Consider the following 27,845-nt stretch of genomic DNA (forward strand, 5'->3'; position numbering starts at 1 on the left):
ATTCCCCCGTTCTTCTTCAAATAGTCTCTCAGGATGATTTACATCCACCTATGAGGTTATTGTGGCATTGATGTAATGCGCCACTAGAAGGACGACTCTCTTCGTACTGTAGTGAGGTGTTGACCTAATTACCTGTTCAAGTCTATAGGATTTGAACTCTCGACTTCTGCTGCCACTGCGCCAAGGCTGACAACAATGGTAGTCAGCTTTCTCCAAGTACCTTCCAAGTCCAAATTCAAGCATTGGGTGAGTTGACTCTAAAAACAAAATAAGTTTATATTCGACTAAAGTGAAATCTGCCGCTAATTCTAAACAAATGTAAAACTTCCTGAGTGAACTTTTAAATGGAGATAATTACTTTTGTTCATTTTAACCATTAACTTAATAGTCTGTGTATTTTGAATATGTCAAAACATACTATTGTAGTCAAAACACTCTTAGGTACTTAAAATGAATATTTATTAAGTGCTTTATTACTTTAACCATTGTACAGAATATATGTATTTTTTTAAAATCCTAAATTCTTTCTTTTCATGCAGTCTTTTCTGCACGCATATAATAAATGGAAATGATTCCTAAACTGATGCAGTTATAATTTGTGCTGGTTTGCATCTCGTTCCTAAAATGAATAACAAATCAAATCATATATTCCTGCAGGCGTACAATCAGTATCATATGTTTTCATTTTGCTGAGTTTATTATTGCATTGTCATTTACTTTAGAAACAGACAAGACACTAACAACATGTATGCTTGCATAAAGTCGAAGTCAGGAAATTAATTCACATGCTTCTTTCATTTTCATTTTGATATTACAATCATTTAAATAGCTATTGTATGTCAAACAAATAATACCCTGAGTGTTTTAAAATGCAACAAATAACTAATCATAGAACAGAACTTTGATTAGAAAGCAGTGAGACGAGCCAACAAAATGTTCTATTTGGCTGAACAATTCTCACATATTGTGGTGTTCTGAACGGTTTCTAGATCTTGGATGCTAGAGGCATCTATGGTGCTATGGTCACTGGCATTGGTGCTAACCATGGAAGAGATACTAGCTATGAGAGAGTGCATATTTTTGGCATATATATCTCGAATATTCATGTAAGGTAAATTAGAACAATCTTCTGCAAGTTCTGCATTGCAACGGTCAATGTCCGCCATTTTATGCTTCCTATAGTACTTGGAAAATTTATTGAAAATTATAGTAATGGGGAGAGCAACTACCAAAATCCCACATAGAATGCAGATGCTTCCTATGAGTTTTCCTAATAAAGTGACAGGATAGGTGTCCCCATACCCGACTGTGGTCATGCTGATGGTTGCCCACCACCAGCTCATAGGAATACTATGAAGCCCTGACTCAGTTTCATCTTTTTCAACAGAATAAACAAGGACAGAGAATATGGAGATCCCAACTGTCAAGAATAAAAGCAAGAGCCCAACTTCATGGTAGCTGTGCCTGAGTGTGGCTCCCAATGACCGTAGCCCCACTGAATGCCTGGCCAGCTTCAGGATACGGAATATCCTCATTAGACGAAGGATTTGAATCACTTTACCCACGTTTTCTAACTCCTCGCTGTCCTCATCCATTGACTCCACACCCAGTGTGAAGTAGAATGGTAGAATTGATACAAAATCAATTACATTCAAGGGGTTTTTGAAGAATTTCTTTATACATGGCGTGACTGTGAACCTTGCAATGAACTCCACGGTGAACCAAACTACACATGCGATCTCTAGTCCTTCTAGTCCAGGATTAACTATTTCTTTGCCATCCTCATCAAATTGTTGGAACTCATGCATGCTGTGAATGCACATAGCCACAATGGATGTAAGGACCACACTTAAAGATAAAATTGCCAAGATTTTGGCCATGAGTGAGTGTCCAGGATTTTCGAATATGATCCAAACATTCTTTCTTACTTTTCCACACCACATATTGTTAAATTTATCCAAATCTTTATCGAAGGCTGACAGTTCTTCAAAGGAAGAATCAATACTTTCATCACTTTTCTGCTCCCAATCTTTATCCACCTTCCTCTCTTGGTACCGGTTGCTGCAGCAGGAATCAATGAAAAGTTCATTAATCCCCCAATACTCGATCTCTTGGCTGAAAGAAAATGCACAAAGTTCTTCCATGACATGCAGTTTCCCCGTATAGTAAAAGTTCAAAATGTACTGGAACAAGCAGGGATTCCGATCAAAGTAATATTCCTTGTCCACAACATTGTAATCATCACAGAGCTCTAAAATAGCTTCCTCAGTGTCACAGTTCAGTAGTTTTCCTAACCTGGTGTGAGGAAATCGCAGCAGGGTACCCTGGTCGACTTTCTGTTTAAATCCTCCCACGTTTATGTTGATAAGTTCATGATCAGGCGCAGTCCTTTCAAATATCTGGCCATAAACCATGTCGACGAATCCTTATCACTTTGTTGCTTCCATTTAATATTTCCAAGTAATTGACATCTTACACCTAAAATACAACAATTGTTACTTAGCATTATAGAGTTGAAAAGGAAAAGAACATTGTCAGAAATATTTGCGCCCATTCTAAAACATTGCAGTAAATGGAGGATCCATAAGATACAAAAAGATCCATGAGTGTAAATTGTGCGTGATACTGTGATTTACTATATTTACTGAAATTCGCTCAAAACATTTACTTCCACTGGTTATTTATGATGCGTGATATGAAGATAGACTGCAAATTAACTGTGCATCCAAGAATCCAATCAAATAAAGTGAGATTTTAACACATTCAAAACCCACCCAATTGTGCAGAGTTAAAATTGGACCCAAAAGGTTCAAGGCTTATCTTCCGGAACAGTTAGTGAGACTACTAATGGAAATGAGAGATCCACATTTTGGAGCATAATTGATGACTGAACATAAAGTTTACAGTGTGTCAAAAGAGAAAATAAAATACAGATATAAACATTTTAAAACTCTATTTGTTTATTAGCAGTTGAATTGCTTTTACTTTTTAAAATTAACAATACCATTAAAATTGAGCAATGTCATAGAGTATATCAAGCAATTATCCACTCATATCACCAACTGAAATTTGAGAAATAATAGGCAAAATTCTCTGCCTCACGCCGCCGTTAGCGTAGTTACTGAGGAGGCGGTGTGAGGAATTCGCTCTGTGGGCGAGGCTGAATAGACTTGAGCTGTTTTCATTAGATAGATGGAGGTTGAAAGGTGACCTGATAGAGGTCTACAAAACTATGAGAGGCATAGATAGAGTGGATATCTCTAGAGGGGGCATAGGTTTACGGTCCATGGAGCAAAGTTTAGAGGAGATGTGCGAGGCAGGATTTCTTTTACGCAGAGGGTGGTGAGTGCCTGGAACGCATTACCAGGGGAGGTTGTGGAAGCAGATACATTGACAGCGTTCAAAAGAAAAGAAATCTTGACAAACACGTGGATAGGATGGGTATAGAGTGATACGGCACAAGGAAGTGCTGAGGGTTTTGGCAAAGGTTGGAGGGCCGAAGTGGCTGTTCCGGTTCTGTTTTGTTCTTTGTTCTTTATAGCCTCAAATCGGAGAACCTAGCCCGTAGTCTCCCAAACTGAGAATTCCGTCCAATGTTCATGAGAATCAGATTGGATTCAAGTACTTTATCATAAAGGGTGATGATTTGTCAGAACAGATTGACAAAGGAATCTTTGGAATGGACAGAATGACAAATTTCAGAGGGAGCTGGATAGTTTTTGCAATACAAGTAATTAAGTTACTTTTGAGAGTACATCGAGATATTTTACATTGTGCTTTATCTGGCCATTCACCTTTTCTAGTATAAAAACAGAAAGCGCTTAAAATACTCAGCACCTGGGTAGTGAGAGAAACAGCGTTAACATTTCAAGTTGAATGTAACTCATCTTCAGAATTTCGTCCATTTCTTACCCATTGCCCTCTCCAGTAGCCCACATGCTGCCTTGTGCCCATGTGCTGGAGCCCAAAGCACATCAGTGAAGAGCATCTCAACAGTCAGAGCAGGAGACTGAGCAACCTCTCTTTACCTCTCATGAAGTCACAGCGGTTGCACCAGTGGTAGGAAAAGAGTAAAAATGTTTAATTGCGCAATGGTATGAAAATAAGTCCTTTACTCATTGTTAGAATGTTAAGTTTCTGTTTTATATGCAAGTCACATAAATATTACTGTTTTATGCCACTGTGCCAGCTTGTCCATTCTAGGTTCCTGGTTGGCAGGTTGCCTTTTCAGTTATGTAATGATGAATGGGAATATTTGAAATGACAACGGGCAGCTGGGAGTTGTGAAAGAAAAGTTTAGTTGTTTGTAGGCATCGTGTAAGCGGGCAAAAATGATTTTTGCATGTGGCTGTTAAATGGCTGAACTGGTAGAACCCAAGTGGACTTTGAGATAATGTGGGCCTCTGGTGGTGCACTGCCTGAAATACCTTCTCCTTATATTCCTTTCCTCCCTTAGAATCATCCATAAGAATCTGTGCTCCGCTCCATGTTCCTTCTCCAGATCCAAACCTTGTAGTACAAAGCATTGCACAGCATGGTTATTCTGAACCAACTGGCTGGACCTACCCAGGCACCTGAAATGTACCTTCAGCATGACAATGGCTTGTTCAATGATCCATCTGGTGGTCATATCACATTCATTGTATCACCTTTTTGGCCTCGCTCTTTGGCTTCATTCCAAGCATCCAATGATAAATCTGTTTTGATATGCAAAGAGATTACGGTGGGTGAACTACTGCAAGTTGAAAACATCATGGCAGCTATCTTAGAATGTTGTGCATACCTGCATGAACAATTTTTTGAAGTTGCACACCATCTGCACACTGATGGAGTGGAGCCCTTGTAGTTGACAAATACTCCAGTGATCTATGGATGCCTTAACTGCCACATATGGGAAGCCAGTCAGAGCCACAAGCACCCACTCATTCTGTCTGATGCCATTGCAGGAAAATTTCACATAATTGCAAACCCGGCAAATAAGCTATCAAGACCCTGCCTCCAAATGCAAGATCCCGAAAATGTAACTGGATGAACCCTGGAAGGATCCATAGGCAAAATGTGGAGGGTGGTGGTGACTTTGACAGTGACTAGTGAAACATGGGCCAAGCGAAACTCTCAGCAGCAGGTTTTACTCTAGCAGGCTGCAAATATCAGCCATGGCCTGATGCAACGTGCTGAGCCTCTTGAGACACTGGTGTTTAAAGATGCTGAGGAGGATTATCCACCACCTGTAGACACAGTTCCAGTGTGACTTGCGTTAAGCTGAGGCTCTCTGCTGTCCCCCTGTGATGTGGTGGTGTGTGAACAACAGTTTATTACTGGTGTAGGTCCTCCTTTGCGGCTGCTCCTGCTGCTGCTGCTATTTGCCACTGATAGTGATGATACTGCTGGTGGTCATCTTGGTCCTCATTTGTGGTCAAAAGTAACAGTGCAAGCAGCACCCATGCTGATCAAATAAATCAGAATTCTGAAGTGCAGATTACACTGTCAAGTGTGTAAAGTCATCTTCAAAAAGGTGGAGGTGTAAAAGGTGGAGGTTCCTGCTCCGGGGATCTAATGCAGTGGGAGGGGGGAAAAGCAGTACATTTACGGCCAGCCGGAATGGTGGGTTTGTGTGTCAGATTGTCCGCTTTTCAGTTCATTATATATGCATCAATGAGGACTATGTGGGATCTCATGGTGGAGTAGGCTGCAATTCGTCCCACCTTGAAGTGACTTCTTTGAAAGTTTCCAGGCACCATATTTAAAGTCACATCATTCACTTCCTGAAGCCCAGGACTTGCTTTCAAATTTAATTACAAAGCACTTGGGGTATCTCTGGATGTGGTGGAGGCACATCTGGATATCCTTTATCCTAGCAATGGGAGATGGAGGTCCACCAGCCTTGGGAGGTCACCAGTGCAGTTAATGCCAATGCAGCCCACAGGAAAACTGCCATCCAGCGCAGGAAAAGAATGAATGATTTCATGCACTCCACCAGGGCAAGTCACCCGTTCCTTTACTCTCCCCTCTCGCAAGCCCGTCAGGCAATTGCAGGATTACAGTCCACAGGGATCTCACACACTGCCAGCACAGCATCATTGACTCTCACATCTTCATCTCGTCTCACATGTGCCGCCCTTAAACGGCTCCATTCAGGACCCACAGAAAATAGACATTCTTATCATTGGCCTCAGTAACTGTCCACTCAGTTTTTCCATCAATCTTTATGCAGGATAGGTTTGGCCACAACAACAGGGAGAGATCACAGGCCAGAAGGGTAATGTTTAAGTTCAGGCCCCTCAAGAGTTTGAGGAATGGGGAGCAGAGCTGATCAGTGAGGTCACTGGTGGTTCTACATCAGTAATAGGCTGTTGTTCACAGACCACCAGATCCACAGGCGAGAGGGGGACAGGCGAGAAGCTCAGCTTAACGGAGGTCATACTGGCACAGAAGTCCATGCCTGTGCTGAGGGGGAGATCGGCATATCCCAATCCAGTAAGGACCCATCACCATCTCGCCCTTTGGAACGCTGAGTGCTTTGTTACATTGGTCACCATACAAATAATCACTCATAATCTCAACCCTCTTTGGGAGGTGCCCGCATGGAGGAAGAGAGACATAGGCAGCTATTCCATCAGCCCCAGCCACTTATGAGGATGCTGAGGACCTAGTAGATGAAGAGCTATCACTGCATTGACCTGCATCCACCACCAGCACAAAGAAACACACCTTGGTGTGACCTAGTCCTAGAGCAGGCTTGGAGTAACAATATGGTAAGCACAGCAAAGATTCAGGGCCACAGCAGGCAGAGGCTGGGATATCCAAGATCACCAGCACTCGAAAGACTGAAGGCCAGACTCCAGTTGAGTCTGTGTCAGATAACAAGCTTCTGGATTCAGTCCTAATACAGACACTGGAGCTGCAAAGTCAGAAGTGAGGACCTCACGTAAGTTTGTCAGATGCCGCCACCAGATTGCAATGCACGATGGAGGAGTCTGTCTATGTTCTGTCTAATGTTATTGCTCCGACATGCCACTGCACCGAGGTTAACACTGGTCCCATGGCGACTGCCTTGGTGCACGACATAGCGTCTGATATACAGCAAGACCTGCACTTCATTACTCTGGTTGGGATCCATAAGTTACTAAACAAGGCGGGGACAGGCACATAGATCTCACTCCAGGAGCCCTTTCTCCTCCAGCAGTCAACCAGGGTCACTCAGGTCACCCACAGGGATGAGTAGCTGGACACCTGGGGTCATCCACGCAGCTGACACCGAGTGTGTCTGTCCACCTGATCGCAATCTCTTCTGTCTGTGGCCCCATCAACTCCAGCTGCACAGCAGGAGACCTCAAGCAGCCAGGGTCCTCTAAGCCTCGGCCCTCCAGAGGATGGAAGACAAGGTAATCCAAAACAGGACATAGCAGTCAGTAGCCTGCCTCTACCTCTGCTGTCGATGTCAGGGAAGCACCAAGACCTGGTAGTAGAGTTAGAAAAATAAAGAAATACTAGGAGCATAAAGGTAGCACAGGTGTCCACTATCTGTATCTTCTTTGCATGCATGAAATATGTTTCCACTCATTCCATTTCTCATGTTGTATATGCCTCTTCTTTCTGATGATATGCTCCATGGTCACTCATGCCTCTCCCCCCCCCCCCCCCCCCCCCACCCAACTCAGATGTTCAATCATTTGCCTCAGCGCTATGCAGCAGGATTCTCCTTTCTGGGGACTAAGTCCCCACACCTGTGGGAGAACCGGCGCCAACCACTCTGGCGTCAACAGCCCCCGAAAGTGTGGAATTCTCCGCACTTCTGGGGGCTTGGTGGATGCAGGAGGGGTTAGCGCCGCCGAAGGGACTGCACGGGGTCGCGCATGCGGATAAGGGCCAGCGTGATCTCGCGCATGCGCGGAACCGCCGGCGTGGTTCTGCCAGCCATGGCAGAGCCCTACAGGGGCCGGCGTGAAATTAAGGAGAGCCCCCATGGCACAGGCCCGTCCGCAGATCAGTGGGCCCAGATTGCAGGCCAGGCCGCGTGAGGGTCGGATCTTCCCGCACCCCCCCCCCCCCCCAACCAACTTACCTGCCAAGTCCCGCCATGTGGGACCATGCGTGACCCACGCTGGCGGGACTGGCCAAAAACAGATGGCCGCTCGGCCCATCAGGGCCTGGAGAATTGCTGCCAATAGCCCCCGACCGACATGGCATGAACCTTGCCCCCGCCCGACAACCACAGCCGGAGAATATGGCAGCCAGCGTCAGGGCAGCGGGGCTGGATTCACGCCACCTCCCGGGGATTCTCTGACCCAGCGGGGGGGGGGTCTCTATAACCATCTTATTGCAGTGTCAGTCTGTTCTCTGCTCAGTGGCAGCCTGAGTGAAGCGTCAGTCTCCAAGAATTTTGTGGTTTGCCAGGACATTAGTGAGCCCAGAGGCTCATGCTATGTCGCCTCGTGAGTTCAGAATTTGTAGGCTGCTTGCATTGTAGAGTGATAAATGTATATCCCAGAAGATTTAATGGCATGGAGTTGATGCTTGACTTTGAAATGGAAATTCGTAGACCTTATGCACTCATGTCTGCCTGCAGCGTTATCTCAGGTCCGCATGTACATCTCAAGATCACCCCATATCAGTCCCCATCTTCCCACCTTCATGATGCAGAACTAAGGATCCTGTAGAAACATGCTGAGCCTTGTGATTCCTGCCAATCGGTTACAATTGTGTGGACTGCGCTGCGACTGCAGAGGCCCCAGAAGGCTCACTTGGACACAGGAGGATTTCATGCAGGGTCAGGTGTGCCTACTGTCCTGCAACTTTAGCCCTCTGCCATCTCTCACACAGGCATATTAATGTGTTACTTACAGTGGCATGGTGTGCCTGGTTTCAATATGCATATTAAGACTGCTGGAGTGGAAATGTCAAGCCCTCAAATGGGATCAGAGCAGGGCTGCAATAGATGTAATGTGGGCTTTCTAGCACTGTTGCTTCACAGCTCCAGAGTCCCAGGTTCGAGTCCTGCTTGGGTCACTGTGTCAACGTGGATTGCCTCCAAGTGCTCCGGTTTTGTCTCCCAAGTCCCAAAAGACGTGCTGTTAGGTGAATTAGATATTCTGAATTCTCCCAGTATACCCGAACAGGTGCCGGAATGTGGCGACTAGAGGATTTTCACAGTAACTTCATTGCAGTGTTAATGCATGCCTATTTGTGACAATAATAAAAGATTATTATCAACAATTTGGGTCCTCAAGTCCCAGATGGAATGTTAACATCTTCAGGCCAACAAATGCAATGGCTAAACAAGAGGGGATATTAGAACATAAGAACTAGGGGTAGGAGTAGGCCATCTGGCCCCTCGGGCCTGGTCCGCCATTCAATGAGATCATGGCTGATCTTTTATGGACTCAGCTCCACTTTCCGGCCCGAACACCATAACCCTTAATCCCTTTATTCTTCAAAAAACTATCTTTATCTTAAAAACATTTAATGAAGGCGCCTCAACTGCTTCACTGGGCAAGGAATTCCATAGATTCACAACCCTTTGGGTGAAGAAGTTCCTCCTAAACTCAGTCCTAAATCTATTTCCCCTTATTTTGAGGCTATGCCCCCTAGTTCTGCTTTCACCCACCAGTGGAAACAACCTGCCCGCATCTATCATATCTATTCCCTTCATAATTTTATATGTTTCTATAAGATCCTCCCTCATCCTTCTAAATTCCAACGAGTACAGTCCCAGTCTACTCAACCTCTCCTCGTAATCCAACCCCTTCAGCTCTGGGATTAACCTAGTGAATCTCCTCTGCACACCCTCCAGCGCCAGTACGTCCTTTCTCAGGTAAGGAGACCAAAACTGAACACAATACTCCAGGTATGGCCTCACTAACACCTTATACAGTTGCAGCATAACCTCCCTAGTCTTAAACTCCATCCCTCTTGCAATGGAGGACAAAATTCCATTTGCCTTCTTAATCACCTGTTGCATCTGTAAACCAACTTTTTGCAACTCATGCACTAGCACACCCAGGTCTCTCTGCACAGCAGCATGTTTTAATATTTTATCATTTAAATAATAATCCCTTTTGCTATTATTCCTACCAAAATGGATAACCTCACATTTGTCAACATTGTATTCCATCAGTCAGACCCTAGCCCATTCACTTAACCTATCCAAATCCCTCTGCAGACTTCCGGTATCCTCTGCACTTTTTGCTTTACTACTCATCTTAGTGTCATCTGCAAACTTGGAAACATTGCACTTGGTCCCCAACTCCAAATCATCTATGTAAATTGTGAACAATTGTGGGCCCAACACTGATCCCTGAGGAACACCACTAGCTACTGATTGCCAACCAGAAAAACACCCATTAATCCCCACTCTTTGCTTTCTATTAATTAACCAATCCTCTATCCATGCTACTACTTTACCCTTAATGCCATGCATCTTTATCTTATGCAGCAACCTTTTGTGTGGCACCTTGTCAAAGGCTTTCTAGAAATCCAGATATACCACATCCATTGGCTCCCCATTATTTACCGCACTGGTAATGTCCTCAAAGAATTCCTCTAAATTAGTTAGGCACGACGTGCACCTTTATGAGCCCATGCTGCGTCTGCCCAATAGGATAATTTCCATCCAGATGCCTCGCTATTTCTTCCTTGATGATAGATTCCAGCATCTTCCCTACTACCGAAGTTAAGCTCACTGGCCTATAATTACCCGCTTTCTGCCTACCTCTTTTTTTAAACAGTGGTGTCACGTTTGCCAATTTCCAATCCGCTGGGACCACCCCAGAGTCTGGTGAATTTTGGTAAACTATCACTAGTGCATTTGCAATTTCCCTGGCCATCTCTTTTAGCACTCTGGGATGCATTCCATCAGGGCCAGGAGACTTGTCTACCTTTAGTCCCATTAGCTTGCCTATCACTAACTTAGTGATAGCAATCATCTCAAGGTCCTCACCTGTCATAGCCTCATTTCTATCAGTCACTGGCATGTTATTTGTGTCTTCCACTGTGAAGACCGACCCAAAAAACCTGTTCGGTTCCTCAGCCATTTCCTCATCTCCCATTATTAAATCTCCCTTCTCATCCTCTAAAGGACCAATATTTACCTTAGCCACTCTTTTTTGTTTTATTTATTTGTCGAAACTTTTACTATCTGTCTTTATATTCTGAGCAAGTTTACTCTCATAATCTATCTTACTCTTCTTTATAGCTTTTTGAGTAGCTTTCTGTTGCCCCCTAAAGATTTCCCAGTCCTCTCATCTCCCATTAATCTTTGCCACTTTGTATGCTTTTTCCTTCAATTTGATACTCTCCCTCATTTCCTTAGATATCCATGGTCGATTTTTCCTCTTTCTACCGTCCTTCCTTTTTGTTAGTATAAAGCTTTGCTGAGCACTGTGAAAAATCGTTTGAAAAGTTTCTCCACTGTTCCTCAACTGTTTCACCATAAAGTCTTTGCTCCCAGTCTACATTAGCTAGAGAGATTATCTTCTCTCATCCCATTGTAATCTCCTTTGTTTAAGCACAAAACACTAGTGTTTGATTTTACCTTCTCACCTTCCATCTGTATTTTAAATTGCACCATATTGTGATCGCTTCTCCCAAGAGGATCCATAACTATGAGATCATTAATCAATCCTGTCTCATTACACAGGACAAGATCTAGGACCGCTTGTTCCCTCATAGGTTCCATTACATACTGTTCTAGGAAACTATCGCGGATACATTCTATAAACTCCTCCTCAAGACTGCCTTGACCGACCTGGTTAAACCAATCGACATGTAGATCAAAATCCCCCATAACTGCTGTTTTCTACATGCATCAATTATTTATTTGTTTATTGCCTGCCCCACTATAATGTTACTATTTTGTGGCCTATAGACTACTCCTTTGTGGCCTATAGGCTACTCCTATCAGTGACTTTTCCGCCTTACTATTCCTGATTTCCACCCAAATGGATTCAACCTTTTCCTCCATAGCACCGATGTCATCTCTTAAATAACAGAGGTACACCACCTCCCTTACCATCCGCTCTGTCCTTCCGAATAGTTTGATACCCTCAGATATTTAACTCCCAGATATTTAACTCCCAGTCTTGACCATCCTTTAACCATGTTTCAGTAATGGCCACTAAATCATAGTCATTCACGATGATTTACGCCATCAACTCATTTACCTTATTCCGAATACTATGAGCATTCAGGTAAAGTACACTTATGTTGGCTCCCATATTCGGAGACTGAAAATGGAGACATGGTCATGTGCGCCTCATATATATCAGACCATGCATCTCTTGGACCTTTCACAGTCCAATGAGAGGTGAGCTAAAGTGCTGCATTGCATCCATCATTGAGAACTACAGATAATTGTGTCATGCAGATGTATGTAACACTGGGGACTGAGTATGAAGAAGATGTCTGGACACTTGTCTTGCAGAAATGATTGCCCATGCAGAAAAGGCATAGGGCTGGTTCACAATGTACCAGCTTGAAGTAAACAACCAATCAGTAATGACTGTTGTCCTTAAGGCACCTTGCATATGCAGTGCAGTGATACTGCCGCTAGAGCAATGAGGATTGCAGTGCTACTTCTGCCTCTTGGGAGACTGCCATAGACAGTGGAATATCGCCGGGATGTTTGGAGAGGTTGCACTATCTGAAGTCTGCTCACTTCTGGATTCTCCGCACCCCGACGCTGAACTCCCATCCGGCACCTGGTCGGAGAATCCATTTCCACACACGGAATCGGGACCGCCGCTGGTTCCCCAATTCTCCAAGCCCCGAAAAGCGGCGTACGCCGTGTATCCCCTACCTGCAGCCAATGCTGGAGGCCGCCCCACTATTTTCTGCCCCCGACCAGCCGAAGTCCCGACGGCATGGGTCTAATGTGGTCCTGCCATTTGGGATCCTCGCATGGCGGCTTCAGACTCAGTCCGCGGCCGCCATGGTCGGGGGCGGCCTCATACAGGACATGGCAACTTTTGGGCGAGCAGTCAGGGTCAGGCGCGCAGCTGATTGGGGGCACTAATTTCGCGGTCTAGCTCCACAGTCTGAGTCCACCATGGAGCACGGCACGGCCGCTAGAGGCCGCCGCCATGCGAATGCGCGGCCTCTGACCCGGAAATGCTGGGTCCGTATCTGCATCTAAGGCTGCTAGCTTCCTGAAGGGTCCCTGCTAGCAGGGCTATGAATATGGGGCATTTTCACGCCAGTTTTTCTGGCCTGAAAGGCCACAACTTTTACAACGGCGTGGAGACATAGTCCCAAAAACGGAGAATCTAGCCCCAGGTTATTGTTATTATCCCATAAAAGAAAGGTCACATACACCCGGGGCTGCAAGGCCTTTGTGCTAGCCTAGATGTGATGCATTCTCATGATGAGAATACCAAGGGTGACTACGGAGGACCCAGCATGGAGAGCACAGATAAGAGGCTACCACTGGCTATTCGCCATTCTCCTCCCGAGGCAGGCATGTAACCAGCATGCCTGTCTCATCTGGCCATGCTACGGCCTCTTCCTCTGGAATTACCACTTCCTCATCCTCCACCAGATCAGCCCTCTTTGCATCCTCACCATTAGAGCAGTCATGTCCCTTTGGAGCACCAGGTTGTGTAGAACACAGCTAGCCACTATGATGCATGAGACTCTCTGGGGAGAGTACTGCAATGCACCGACTGACCGGTCCTGACATCAAAACACATTTTTTGGGATGCCAATAGTCTGCTCAATCAATGGCCGTGTTTCAGAATGAGCAACATTATACCTCTCAGAGACTCTTTTTGTGTTCCAAAAGGGCACCATCAGCCATGTGTTTAGCAGGTAGACTTTGTCACTAAGGAGCCAACCTTGTATGCACCGAAGGCCCTCGAATATCTGTGGTAGCTGGGAGTGGCACAAGATTTGAGTCATGGAAGCTTCCGGGGTTTATCGCACATACATGCATAATCTACTTCTGGTGGTTGCAGACCAGCTGCACATTAAGTGAGTGGAGCACCGTCAACTCTTAAAGCCACTATAGTCAATGGCACCCTGCACTTGTGGGAATCTGAAGACAGCTGCAAATCCCAATGCTCTTGTAGCCTGGATGGTTTCATCTAGGGAGAATTGGACGTAATTGTATGCCTTGCTAAATAATCTCTCGGATGCATGTGTGTGTAGAAGTTGAGAGGTCCCCAGTGGAGCACTGGAGGGAGCTACTTGTAAAGAAGTTCAGATCAGCAGTCATTCTGACAGTCACTGGCAATGGGTGGCGTCGCAGTCCCTGCGGAGTCAACTCCTCAAGGAGAATATGAAAAATGTACGCCACCACATCCCTAGAAATGCAAAGGCATCTACAGCACTGTCTCTTGTTCATCAGTTCATCTGGAGGAATACAAAGCGTTTTCTGTTCACCCCTAGTTTTGCCACATGCCTTTGGCAGTTTCCATTTCTGGGTGTCCAGCCACCCCTGCTGGCTCTTGATCATCAGGTTGAGAATTTGGCCTTTTTCTTGCCTAGTGGCAATGGGCCCTTCTTATCCTCTTTCTTTGTTGCCCGATTGCCAGGATGAATGCAATGCTTCCTGCCCCAATCATTATGCTCGTGTTCATCTCTGTGGAAGCAATTAACAGATACAGAGATGAACATGAGGCTGCATGGTCACCTTACATTTGTTAACTCGGTAGTCTGAGCGGAGTCATGTGTTCCTATCATCCCAGCTATTTCACCCCACTTAGTCCCTGGAGTACCCCTTCAATCAGCTCACAGCAGTGACCAACTCCTCCCACAAGTCCTGACAGCCCACCACTGACATTGTTTCCACACTTGATTTTTTCAACTACATCATAATAATAATAATAATCTTTATTAGTGTCACAAGTAGGCTTATATTAACACTGCAATGGAGCTACTGTGAAAAGCCCCTAGTCGCCACACTCCAGCGCCTGTACGAGTACACGGAGAGAGAATTCAGAATGTCCAATTCACCTAACAAGCACGTCTTTCGGGACTTGTGGGAGGAAACCGAGTACCGAGAGGAAACCCACATAGACACGGGGGGAACGTGCAGAGTCCGCACAGACAGTGACTCAAGCCGGGAATTGAGCCTGGGTCCCTGGCTCAGTGAAGCGTCAGTGCTAACCACTGTGGTAACGTGCCACCCCTTAGATCAGCTTGAAAAATATTGGAGCAAATGTTTTACAACCAGACCAGCTTCAAAACCCACCAACAACTGTTGAGTTCCCTCCAATGATATTGGAGTAGCATCATATTCAGGTTTCCCTCCAACCAATCACTCTGCTACCTCCCCCTCTCATCTTTGATCCCATTGTGATTGTTGTTGATATCCCTGTTCACACCTCGAACAATTTGATGTTGATGTCCTCGTGCCCCATGTTTGCCTGACCATTCCGCAACCTGAAGACTTTGACACTGTGACTTACACCGATCTCCCCATGAGACCATAAAATACCCCGCCTGACACGCCCTCTTTCCCAACTACAGGACTCTGGCCCAGTGTAAAGCTACCAACTTGCAGGCCTGACCTATGTGAGGGAATGATCACTCCCTGCACACCATGCTGGGCATAACTGACATAATACTGACAGGCCGTTCTCTCCCTGAACCAGGACCAGGTCAGATGGGTCAAGCACAACCCCCCCCCCCCCCCCCCAAAATTGTGGCGCAGATCCATAGGAGCCTAAACTTTCTGGCCCCGACTGCATTAATGTCCACCTCACCCCCTATGATGTATTCATGCACCCTTCCCCATTCTTCTCCCCCACCACACTGAAGCTTTCGCCCTCCAGCCCCTTCCCTTGCGTCTACATTGTCTAACCTTACCCCCCTCCCTCAGTCAAGACTTTGCCCTCCAGCCCCTTTATTTGCACCTCCCACCCTCCCCCTTCCTTCTGGTCTGGAATGGTAAGCCTTAGCTGAGAGGCCTCCAAGCATCTCACTGGTCCTGCTGCGCAGCCTGACACGGAGTCAGAGCAGCCGCGAGCGCAATGCAATCAAACGTAAGTGAACATGCCTCGAAGTCCCAAGTAAAGTGATGCTCACCAGCTTTACATCACTTATATCTGGTCGTGAATCCACCGATCTGAATTAACCGCTGGTGTGACACTATAATGTGGAGTGATTCTGACGAGCTGCCAAGTATTTGTCATATTTAACTGAATGTAAATGTGGTTTGTTGCCAATCGCCACCAGAGTAACCAATAATGTTGCCAATTAATAATGATGCTCTTTAGAGTCGCCAGGTATCAAATGATACCACCACAAGGCTTTACCGGATATCGAACAAAGGACCACACAACCAGTTAGTCAGTTCAAGTTCAAAGATGGTTTATTTGCACACAAGGATTACTTCGACATGCAACACAAAACACTACAAGTTAAACTACACCTAACAACTATAATAACCTTAACTTACCTTCAGGGCAACCGGCTCTATGCAAATGGACAAGGCCTTTGTCTGGATTTTGCATGGCTGGGTGGAAGAAGTGGCTCTGTTTCTGCTGGGCTCATTCATCTGGTAGCGATAATTGGTCTTGAACTTGTCTGTCTGGTCGTTATGCTGCACTTGGGTTGGCATAGGCTGGATCCAAGAGAGACCGAGCACATGGCTGTCTCTTCTTATCCCTCTTGGATTTTCCGCTCTTTGGGGCGGTCCTTAACTTGGACCCAATAATTCGACAGGCTTCGATCACTGCCTTCGATTTTAGCCAATAAAGGGGCAGGTGCCTTGATGGCTGGGCGTATCCTTAGTGGTCATTGACCTTGGCTGTTTGGGCTTCCTGAGTAAAGGGAGTGGCGCCGATTAGTCTGTATCTGTATCAGTTACCTGAGTACAGTTCTTTTGTTCTGGGGAAATGGGCCATTAGAATGCAAACAAGCAGGGGTTTTGATCGCGTCTAGCTATCTGGGTTGCAAATACACACTGAGTCTGTCCGAGTCTTGGGTTGGCCATAATTCCCATGGTCCTCTGCAGGTAGCCATCAGAGATGGCTACAGGTTCCTGGCACAACGTGATTGGCTGCCCAACACAACATAAAAAAAGTGTACAATTGCAAACTTATTACTACGCCAGTGAGAAACTGATGATTGCCCCCTCCTCCATAGTTTCCCATCCCACAGGCCATGACCAGAAAATCCCACCATGGTTTGGCCCCATGAATTGTCATTGTCTTCTCGCTTTGCTTTCACGGGCAAATTCCAAGAAGCCCCAGAAACCTGTGAAGCCAAAGTTAAACTGCAAAACCCATGTCAATATCACTCCAAATGTTCAATTCTCATACTCAAACTGGCAACCCGCCTGTGCCAATGAGGTTATGTGCCTCCTGCACTGGAGTAAATGACATCAAGTCAGTTTCCCAGTGCACACACATTTATTCTGGAACTCACCCCTACATTTGAACCAAATCCATATGCTCACCCTTGTTTATTCTCTTCCCACTTCCCCACATCGAGTGTAAAGCACTATATATAATTTTGGCACAACACTGGAAGAACTCGAGAGAAGCAGTGTAACTGGCAAATGGCCATTTACACCGTTTTCCTGTGGTTTCCAATTGTTTCCCAAAAGAGACCCTATGGAATTTCAGAGCCTATTCACCTTGACATATGAAAATTCCCTTTACTGAAATGGATAGGATTCGTCTTTGTTATGAAAACAGCCACTAGGAGCATGGAAATGTTGCTGTATGTGAAAGATATTTAGTCCCTTCCGGCATCACTTTTGAGTGGTTCATAAAAAAATAGTTTGTCTTCAAACACTTTAAATATGCTGAAATTGCGACATAAACACAGAATCCATACAGTGCAGAAGGAAGATATTCAGCCTATCGAGTCTGCACAGACCCTATGAAACAGCATCCTACCTAGGCCCACTCCCCCATCCTATCCCGCAACCTGGCCTAACCTGGACATCTTTGGACACTAAAGGGGAAATTTTTAGCATCTTTGGAATTGGAGAGGAAACCGGAGCTTCAGGTGTAAACCCATGCAGACACGGGGAGAATGTGCAAACTCCACACAAACAAACAAAGTCATCCAAGGCCAGAATTGAACTCAGGGCCACTTAATGAAATCACCCTCTCTTTATACCTGCATTTAAAATAGCTTTACAAGTGCAAATTCAATCTGTTCATGCTTTTCAGACCAGTAGGTCAATTTGTGGCATTCAGTCATCTTCCTCATGACATTGACTGGCAAGAACTCAATGAACTAGTGCACAGAGAGATTAACGGTGCAATTCAACCAAAACATTTCCAAGTGTCACTTTGGGTGAGTTTGGAGGGCTGTTTCTTGCCAGCTCTTTGGGTGAGATCCACACAGCTATTCAACTATATTGGGGCCTTGGGGGAGTTTCTCCCCAGTCGAACCCACACTTAAGAAATTTTGTGTCACTGGAAGGTGACCACGCCAGCCAGACAAGCTCCTCCTCAAAGATTGGACTGCCATTTCAAGAGGGTGCCCCATGTCTGAGTTTGAGGGTCCACCATACCCCCCACCCACAGGTAATGTCACCACCCGCACACATGGGCATTACCCTATCCCTCTCAAGTGGAGACACCCCACTATGGGGTCGCTGAGGGCTCCCCCTTTCAGAACCCCTAACCGTAACCTTCCCAAACTTTATGAAAACCCTTCATAGTCGCCCCTTGTTATGGGCCAGGTTTAGAGAACACCAAAGTATATAGTGGAGTTCACTTGACCCACAACTGATTATAGATTTTATTTATGAGGAGCACAAGGGCCAACTTTCCAGGTGTTATGCATCAGAGCCTTAAGCACTTTAAATTAAAAACAAGTGTATTCTACAAATTCAGTTAACATTTTATAAACACCCGAAATAAGCATTTTATCAACTACAAACATAAATACCCCACACAGCTGCAGAACTCTATATTTAACCCTTAATAACTTCCCTTTACTGTTTCAATCAAGTACCAACATCCATAAATCAGACAATCCCTTCTTTTACCACAAAACAGCAGGTTTGAATTCCTTCCAGAACACTCAAAACTTTGAAGTTATCAAATGATCTGGCGTCATCTTTTTAACATGCAGAAAGAGAGAGACTCCAAGACCCTTGTAGTCTGAATGCAGCTTCCACTGTCTAAACTAAAAGTAAAAGAGCCACAAACAGCTCAAAACGAAAATAAAAACCAGAGCCACAGTCCAGCTCCACCCACGCAATTACATCACTGCAGTCATTTGAGAAGACAAACATTTCTCAAAGGGGCATTCCCATGACACCCTTCACCCTCTACCTTCATAACCTCCCTCATTCCCCCTTTCATGGCATGGCTCCCCTCAGGCCCCAAGCCTTGGCGGTGCCATCCTGGCACCCCAGCATTGCCACCCTAGCAATGCCACTGGGCAACCTGACATGACAGGGTGGCAATGCCAAGGGAGAGCGAGAGGGCTACCCTGCCCCCTCCCCGACCACCCAGTGATTTCCAACAGCCTAGGAAATCTCCCAGCTGACGTTACGGCTGGTCCACGTTTGTGTCGACTAGCACTAAACGGCACATGGTCGAGGCCTCGTTGAGGAGGTCATTAGTTCCTGGGTACTAGGAGAATCCGGTGCAGACATATTTAAATGAGCGATCTGTACGATCTGGATCTTGCCCTAAATCACAACAACTCGCAGGGTGTTCAGTTCAAACTCTCAAGACATCTCAAGCATCACGAATCTAGCAAGAGGCCTCTTGTGAGATTCAACATCCTCGTTGCATGGAGCGTGATGAGGCCGGTAAATCGTGTCCCATATCTACATACTCCTAGTTGGCATCTATGCTCTGTCTGACTGCGTACGAGATGCCAAAGATCATTGCAAATGCCACTACGGCCTGCCCTCTAACCAAAAACTGGAAAAACCATATGGTGAATATGTTTCCCAAAGGTAGAGTAGTCTAGAACTAGAGGGCATAGATTTAAGGTGAGAGGGGAGAGATACAAGGGAGACCAGTGCAGAAATCTTTTCACACAGAGGGTGGTGAGCATCTGGAATGAGATGCCAGAGGCAGTGAAAAACATATGGGTTCATTATTATTTGTTTTATTTATATATATTAATGAGAATGTAGGAGGCATGGTTAGTAAGTTTGCAGATGACACCAAGATTGGTGGCATAGTGGATATTGAAGAAGGTTATATAGGATTGCAACAGGATCTTGACCAATTGGGCCGATGAATGACAGATGGAGTTTGATTTGGATAAATGGGAGGGGATGCATTTTGGCAGATCATATTGGGGCAGGACCTACTCAGTTAATGGTAGGGAGTTGGGGTCTGTTACAGAACAAAGAGATCTAGGAGTACAGGTTCATAGCTCCTTGAAATGGAGTTGCAGGTGGACAATGTGGTGAAGAAGGCATTCAGCATGCTAGATTTTGTTGATCAGAATATTGAATACAGGAGTTGGGATGTCTTATTGAAGTTGTACAAGACATTGGTAAGACCACACATGGAATACTATGTTCAGTTCTGGTCACCCTATTATAGGGAGGATATTGTTAAACTAGAAGAAGGAGTGCAGAAGAGATTTATGAGGACTTGATGGTCTGAGCTATAAGGAGAGGCTGGGACTTTTTGTCTCTGGAGCGTAGGAACAAACAAAGAAAATTAAAGCACAGGAACAGGCCCTTCGGCCCTCCCAGCCTGCGCCGGAGGATTAGGGGTGATCATAGAGAGTCAATAAAATAATGAGGAGCACAGATAGTCAACATCTTTTTCCAAAGGTAGAGGAGTCCAGAACTAGAGGGCATAGAGGTTTAAGGGGAGAAATACAAAAAAGAGACCAGAGTGGAAATTTCTTCACACAGAGCATCTGGAACAAGCTTCCAGAGGCAGTTGTAGAGGCGGGTACAATTTCTTTCTTTAAAAAAGTTAGAGTTACATGGGCAGGATGGGTATTGAGGGATATGGGTCAAATGCGGGCAAGTGGGACTAGCTTAGTGGCAAAAAGTGGGTGACATGGACAAGCTGGGCTGAAGGGCCTGTTTCCATGCTGTAAACATCTGTGACTCTGCTGATTAAATTCTCTCTGCAAATGACAGCCCTGCAAACCACTTTTTCAGCGAGCTTCACCTCTAAAGAGAAAGTCAAAGTGTTGACCTCACCAACTCTGCAAGGCCATTGGGATTGACGGCACCTACCCAAAACTCCTCAAAAAACAGGACCCAATTGGATGAATGTGTATTCATGTATATATTGCCATGACCTGTGCACGGTAAGTGAGGCGTCGGTAGCGCAGGAGTTCTCACCAGTGTGGCTACAAGTATTGCATATAAGAGCTGCTGGTGATCTTGTGGTAAACCGTTTAAATGCTAGTCCTTTTTCCCTCACAACCCAGTGACTTCACATGGTGTCAGAAGCTGGCTGAATGGCATAAGGACTTCGGTGCATTGACCTGCTCAGCTTCAATGAGAACATCAGCGACAATTGGAAAAAAATCATACTGATAAGCATTTGAACGTGCTTCCGGACACAGGTCAATATCCACCATTAGCTTTCTGTAATGCCAGGTATAGCAAAGGGCGTGGTTCTCCGGAAAGAATTCAAAGTGTGATAGCGAATGGGAACTGCCGCGGGCTTCCGGGCGCATGGCCCGACTGCTATTCAATGGTAATTGGTCCACTGAACGAGGCTCACGGGCTTCACGCCACAAATGAAGGCTCACCAGTTAATTCGCTGGGACTGCGCTCGCCAACACCTCGTTAACAAGGTCGAGCAGCATTAAAACAGCAGTTGCATGGCCAACCCCCTCAGCTCGCAGCACTGGCGCTGAGAAGATCAGCCCCAAGATTCGGGGATGCAGACCTGGGGAGGCTCCTCGATGCGGTGGAGGCCAGGAGGGATGACCTATTCCCTCAAGGGTCCCAGAGGGTGAGCCACAGGGCTGCCTGGGACAAAGTGGCGGTGGCCGTGAGCTTGGGGAGTCTGACCAGGGGACTGGCCTCCACTGCCGCAAGAATCTCAACAACATACCGGGCAGCACAGGTGAGTTGACACGAATGCCCCCAATACTCCCACCAAAACTTTCCGCCCTCACACGAGCACCCACCAGCAACTCTCCATGCGGCCCCAACCCTCCCTTCACACACCCCCAACCCTTCCTTCTTGCGGCCCCCACCCACCACTTTGAACCATGCGTACAGCTAAAGATGCCCTCTATCTTTCCGCACGAGAGGTTCTCCCACAATTGCTGGGAGAGGGCCCTATGGAGGCATGCCAGACATACGAATACTTACCACCTCCAAGAAACGGGGCCTGGAGATGACTGGGGTAGCCAAGGACAGAGTGGTTAACAATATGGAGATCACATTGCATGCTTCAGAGGGGAGGATCCACTGTGCCCCACCCAGAGGACAGGTCAAACGGGAGTTGTTATTGACTTACTGACTGACCCATCCCTCCCATTGATCACATGCCCATTCTCCCGCAAGTTCTCGAGCTGACGATGTCAGCCATCAGGGGTGCCCCCCCTTCCCTTCCCTGCCGCCCATGAGACCACCGAGGATGTCACGATCGATGCATCACAGCTGTCATCCTCACCCTCCACCAGCGCAGATATATGCACCTCGGTGGGAAACGTTAGTGGACAGGCTTCTGGGACACAATCTGATGAGCAGCACTATTGCTGATGTACATCAGGTGGAGGCAGGAACACGCAGGCAAGACAGCAGCCGGAGGTCTGCTGGATCCCAGGACTCAGCTGGGTCGCAGCCTGATGATAAGCCTATGGAATAGGCTTACCCGGAGCTGATGAAGACGTTAGGGAATGCACGGAACATTTAGCAAGTCCATTGGAGGAGTCCACAGTAACTTCATGGATGTCACTGGCAATAAGTGGCACCAAGATCAACAATACTAGGGTGGCGAGCGCAGTGGAGAGCCTGGTGTGGTGCATGACATTGGCATCATTAGTGGAGGTGTCCAAGGTGCGGCGCAGTCGGTGACGGCCATGGCTGAGGGTCTCAACAGAATGTCCGACTCGCTGGGGATGTGACCTAGTATCAGGCTGACCTCGATGTCCCAATCTCAGATGGGAATGGCTGACTCGCTGCGGAGCTTGTCCCAGTCGCAGGTGGGCATTGCCGAGGGTTCCCCAAACCCCCCCCCAGCCGAGTACTGGGACAGCAAGCAAAGCACCCCCAGACTCTTTGCCTGTGAGCAAAGATAGCTACTCACCTTCTCGGCTCCCCGCAGAAGTTCTTCTATCAGGTTAAACATTTTTAAAAAGGAGTACTACTCGGTGCCAGCGTGACCACCTGTATGGGAGGCTGCTGAATAACAGGAGGCCGTTGGATATGGGGTCGCTCCTGTTAGTTATATGGAATAGGGCTGAAGTGGCGATAATTGGTTTCTCGTCATGCTACAGGGAGCGAGCCGGTGCATCGCAAACTGTTTGGTGCCTGGCCCGGTTTTCGTTTTCGGCCTCTCTCGCTAGTTACCAGTCTCGTTTTGAGAGTGTGAGAGCGCAACGATGCTGGAGAAAAGCGAGTGCTTCCCAACTGATAATAGAAGTCAACTTAGAGGCGTTGCCATTTCGTCTGACAGGTTCACATTTTCGACTGAATGGCCTGATGAAAAGATCCAGAGTCTTCGCCCATCTAAAAAGCCCAAGGGCTGGCATAGTCTTCTTCAACAGACACGCCTGAGGGAGAAGGACCGACTCAGGGTGAGAAAGAGCTGGATAGGACAGACCTACCAAGTGTGCTTTTGAAAAAAGGTCGAGGGGGGGTGCCCATACGGTTTAGCAAAAGGAACGTGGAACTACTGGTAGGGAGGGAAAAGCTACAAATTGAATTTTACCTGAACAATGAACCAGCTCCATCAGAAACGGGAGACCTTTATGAGCATGGAGACAATCAAAGGGAACATGCTGCCAAGATTCCATTTCCTATCAGTTCATTCCTAATCTTCATCCCCAAGGCCTTCTTCACCAAAGTAGACAAACTAATCATGGCATTTGTGTATGTGTGCATATGTATGCAGGAGGGGGGGCTGAAAGCACCCTGGGATACATAAAAGTGTCCAACAAAGAAGGAGGAACATGGAGGGCTTGGGCCTGACGAAACTCCTTCCCGTACCAGCCTCCCCGAACAGGCGCCTGTATGTGGCGACTAGGGTCTTTTCACAGTAACTTCATTGAAGCCTACTTGTGAAAATAAGTGGTTATTAATATTATCCTACCCTGGGTGGCCAAAGCAGAAAGTGTACATGGATGAATCAAGGAGCCGAAGGCAGAATGGGCGAGAACAGAAGAGACCTCCTGCATGGGGACATTCCTGTGAGCACTGGCCACAGCCCCATTCCCATTTCCCCCAGCCCGGTGATGGTGGCCACTTGAGGACGCAAAATCAACTCAGGCACCATTTCCATTTGGGTGCATTGTCCACTGTGGCCCCCATCTGCAAAAAAAATAAATTCACCCCATAACAATAGATGCCTAATTTAAAAAGGTGGAGACAGGCCAAAGGGGTACTGATGGTAGGGTACCTATATGTTGACGGCAGAGTAGCGACATTGGAGGAAATAATGGACGAGCTCCAGCTCCCGAAAGGGAACAAGCTCAGTACATGCAACTAAGGAACACACCCTACTGCACAGACTTCTAAAATCTTAACTAGGGGACGGTAGCTATGCTGACATGTACAGACAACTGCGAGAGAAGGCAAGGGCACCGGTGGACAAGACACGGGAAAGGTGGGAGGAAGACCTAGGCACAGTCAACATTTACAAATACTGACCACATCATAGAGAGGCAAGTGCAGTGCAATCACATGCTTGAGTAATTGGATTACACGTAGTGCTTGGAATGCACATGCCTCTCTTTGATGTGGTCAATGTTTGACGCTTCACCACTTAAGAGTTGCTGACCCATGAAGAGGGATGAAGAATCAAGGCTACGGCTGGTTTGTGAAAGCTGTGAATCACAGCCCACTACTAGAAAGTTATGAATGGCTTGCAGCTAATGGATCGGTGGGGTCAAGAGGCATGTCACAGCTGCTCTCCTTCCAGAAATGGACATGTGGAGTTTTCAAGTAGATAGATAGAACAGTGCAGCACAGAACAGGCCCCTCGGCCCTCGATGTTGTGCCGAGCAATGATCACCCTACTCAAACCCACGCATCCACCCTATACCCGTAACCCAACAACCCCCCCCTTAACCTTACTTTTTAGGACACTACGGGCAATTTAGCATGGCCAATCCACCTAACCCGCACATCTTTGGACTGTGGGAGGAAACCGGAGCACCCGGAGGAAACCCACGCACACACGGGGAGGACGTGCAGACTCCACACAGACAGTGACCCAGCCGGGAATCGAACCTGGGACCCTGGAGCTGTGAAGCATTTATGCTAACCACCATGCTGACCTTTTTTTTTGTTTTTTTTTATAAATTGTGAAAGTAAGGGTTACAGCTGTAATTTTTTTTACTGCCCATCTGGACTTCTCTCTAGCTTCTGGAGGTCAGGGGAGCCTGTGTGCGTGTGTGTGTGGAGGGGGGGGGGGGGGGGGGGGGGGTTTGCAGTGGGAGAGGGTGGTCGACCATGTGGCTTCGCTATCTGACCACCCGCTCAAAATGGCGGCCCAATGGTGAGATATTCCATGCCATGCATAAATTTTCACGGTGAGGGATACAGAATTGCTTGCCGATTTGCATTCCCAGAGGGATCGTAAATCGGTTGCAATTCACCTCCAGAAGGATATTATAGAGCTGGATTCTCTAATTCTATGGCTATGTCCGCAGGGTCTGTCTGGGCTTACAACCAAAAAATCTGCGCCACACCCGCACCGATCGTCCAAGTGGGGGGCTCGCAGCCACGCCAGCTTTACCTGTGGATATGGCCGCAGAATGGCCGGGTCGTTGGCCACACATGCACACGGCGGTGGCCATGCCATACAGCATGGCGCCGGCCGCAAGAGGACCCGGCCTGCCGAAATCTGCCCATAGTACCTCAAATGGAGAAATCACCCCAACATGCTACAGACAGCAAGATTCTTTCAAGCAATCTGGATCTATCAGTATCTGATATCTCCACCCCCTCCAGGAGAAGACAGATGTGTCAGCATTCCATCTGAACAACTCATCTAAGGGAGGTGAATTATGTGGTAAAAACATCAGATAGAAGAAAGACTCACCAAGGGTGTCATGTGAATATGCTTAAAAAGGTACTTTGAAAGGGAAGGAGAGAATAAGGAGGTTTTAATGATTCTAACTCAAAGTGACAAACCAAATCAAGATAACTGTGAATTTGACATACATCAAATTAAATTGGAAAACGAGGATGTTCTTAAAAATTGGGATATTGTTGATTTATCTTCCAGAGGAAAAACAAACTGACCTGAAAGAGTTATTGATATCACGTGGGCAAGTTTGTAGAGATAAATTAGGAACTACTAAAATGGCTATACATGATGTAGATGTGGAAAATGCTGTTCCAATCAAGCAACATCCATATTAACTTAACCCTTTACAATTGGCACAGGTTAACAAAGAGATTGAGAGTATGCTGAAAAATGGCATAACTGAAGTGGGTTGCAGCCAATGGAGCTCACCCATAGTGATGGTACCTAAACCAGACGGTACCCAACGGTTGTATGTGGACTATAGAAAGGTAATGCAGTTGCAAGAACGGACTCTTATCCTATCCCACATTTGGAGGATTGCATTCAGAAAGTGGGACAATCAGCTTTTATTTCCAAACTGGATTTACTTAAAGGTTAATGGCAGGTACCTTTATCCGAAAGGGCAAAGGAGATTTCAGCTTTTGTGACTCCAGATGGACACCAAGTCAAAGTTATGCCATTTGACATGAAAAACGCACCAGCCACATTTCAACGGTTAACTAACAAAGTTGTTTCAGAATTACCCAATTGTGCGGTATACATCGACGATCTGGTCATTTTCAGCCAGACATGGACAGAACATTTGAAACATCTGATGGAGTTATTCGGTCGACTTCAGGAGGCGGGTTTAGTGATAAACCGAGCCAAAAGTGAATTTGGAAAGGCCCAAGTCACTTTCCTTGGCCTTACAATTGGACAGGGTCGAATGGTCACACGGGATGTGAAACCAACAGTTATTGATGAGTTTTCAATACCCTCGAGACAAAGGGAAATAATGCGATTTCTTGGCATGAGTGGATTTGATCAAACATTTGTGCAGAAGTTTTGTAGCGTGATTGCTCCACTGATGGACTTGCTGAAGAAACGTAAAACATTCCAGTGGACAGCGGAGTTTCAACAGGCATTTGACTGCATGAAAGATGTGATAACCAATGCTCCTGTGTTGGAGAATTACAAGGGACTCTGTGATCAGATTGAACTAAAGTATCTGACTTTAAAGAGAAATGCCGAGGTGTAGAGAAATGGATGGATTGTGCAGAGACCGTCTTGTTCACAGAGACTGTCAATCGAGAAAGATTTCAGTTGGAGGAAGAAAAACGGGAAAAAAAACTGGACTATATTATTATACCTGTTTGCGTGTTTTTTTTAAGCGAAAAAGTGTATTTACTGTGTGCATTTCTTTAAAGATAGTGAAATGGTGAAATTTTAAACCACCTTGACGTTGATGGTTTAATTTTTTTTCTTGGGGGGGAGGTGTCATGTGAGAGTACCTTTAAGAAATGGGTGTTTATAAATGGTTATGTATATAAATATCTGTAGTGAGAGTACCTTTAAATGGGTGTTTATTATTGCAGTGATGTCAGAGAGTGGGTGGAGCTGGGCTGTCTGCCAGTTTTAGGCTGTTTCCTGCAGGGTGGGTCATTTTCAGAGCTGGATAGCTGCAGTCACAGCCAGAAGGTATATTAGTCTCTCTGTAATCTAAAGACTGTAAATCAATCCTGGTGATTTAAAACTAGT

The 27,845-nt window shown here is 46.2% G+C and overlaps 1 protein-coding gene across 4 annotated transcripts in view; it reads right to left on the reverse strand.

The window, feature by feature from the left end:
- Positions 1-665: 665 nt before the first annotated feature.
- Positions 666-27,845, reverse strand: part of kcns3a (potassium voltage-gated channel, delayed-rectifier, subfamily S, member 3a) — a 33,551-nt gene continuing 6,371 nt past the window's right edge. For 2 of the 4 annotated variants that reach the window (XM_038800141.1, XM_038800142.1), the window contains one exon: positions 666-2,478. In XM_038800141.1, coding sequence (XP_038656069.1) covers positions 939-2,414 — 1,476 coding nt within the window. In that variant the 5' untranslated portion in view covers positions 2,415-2,478 and the 3' untranslated portion in view covers positions 666-938. The remainder of the gene's footprint in view (positions 2,479-27,845) is intronic. The other 2 variants (XM_038800145.1, XM_038800144.1) reach the window with 2 other exon arrangements.

Source organism: Scyliorhinus canicula, chromosome 6, assembly GCF_902713615.1.
Source record: "Scyliorhinus canicula chromosome 6, sScyCan1.1, whole genome shotgun sequence".
In the NCBI taxonomy this organism is placed as follows: domain Eukaryota; kingdom Metazoa; phylum Chordata; class Chondrichthyes; order Carcharhiniformes; family Scyliorhinidae; genus Scyliorhinus; species Scyliorhinus canicula.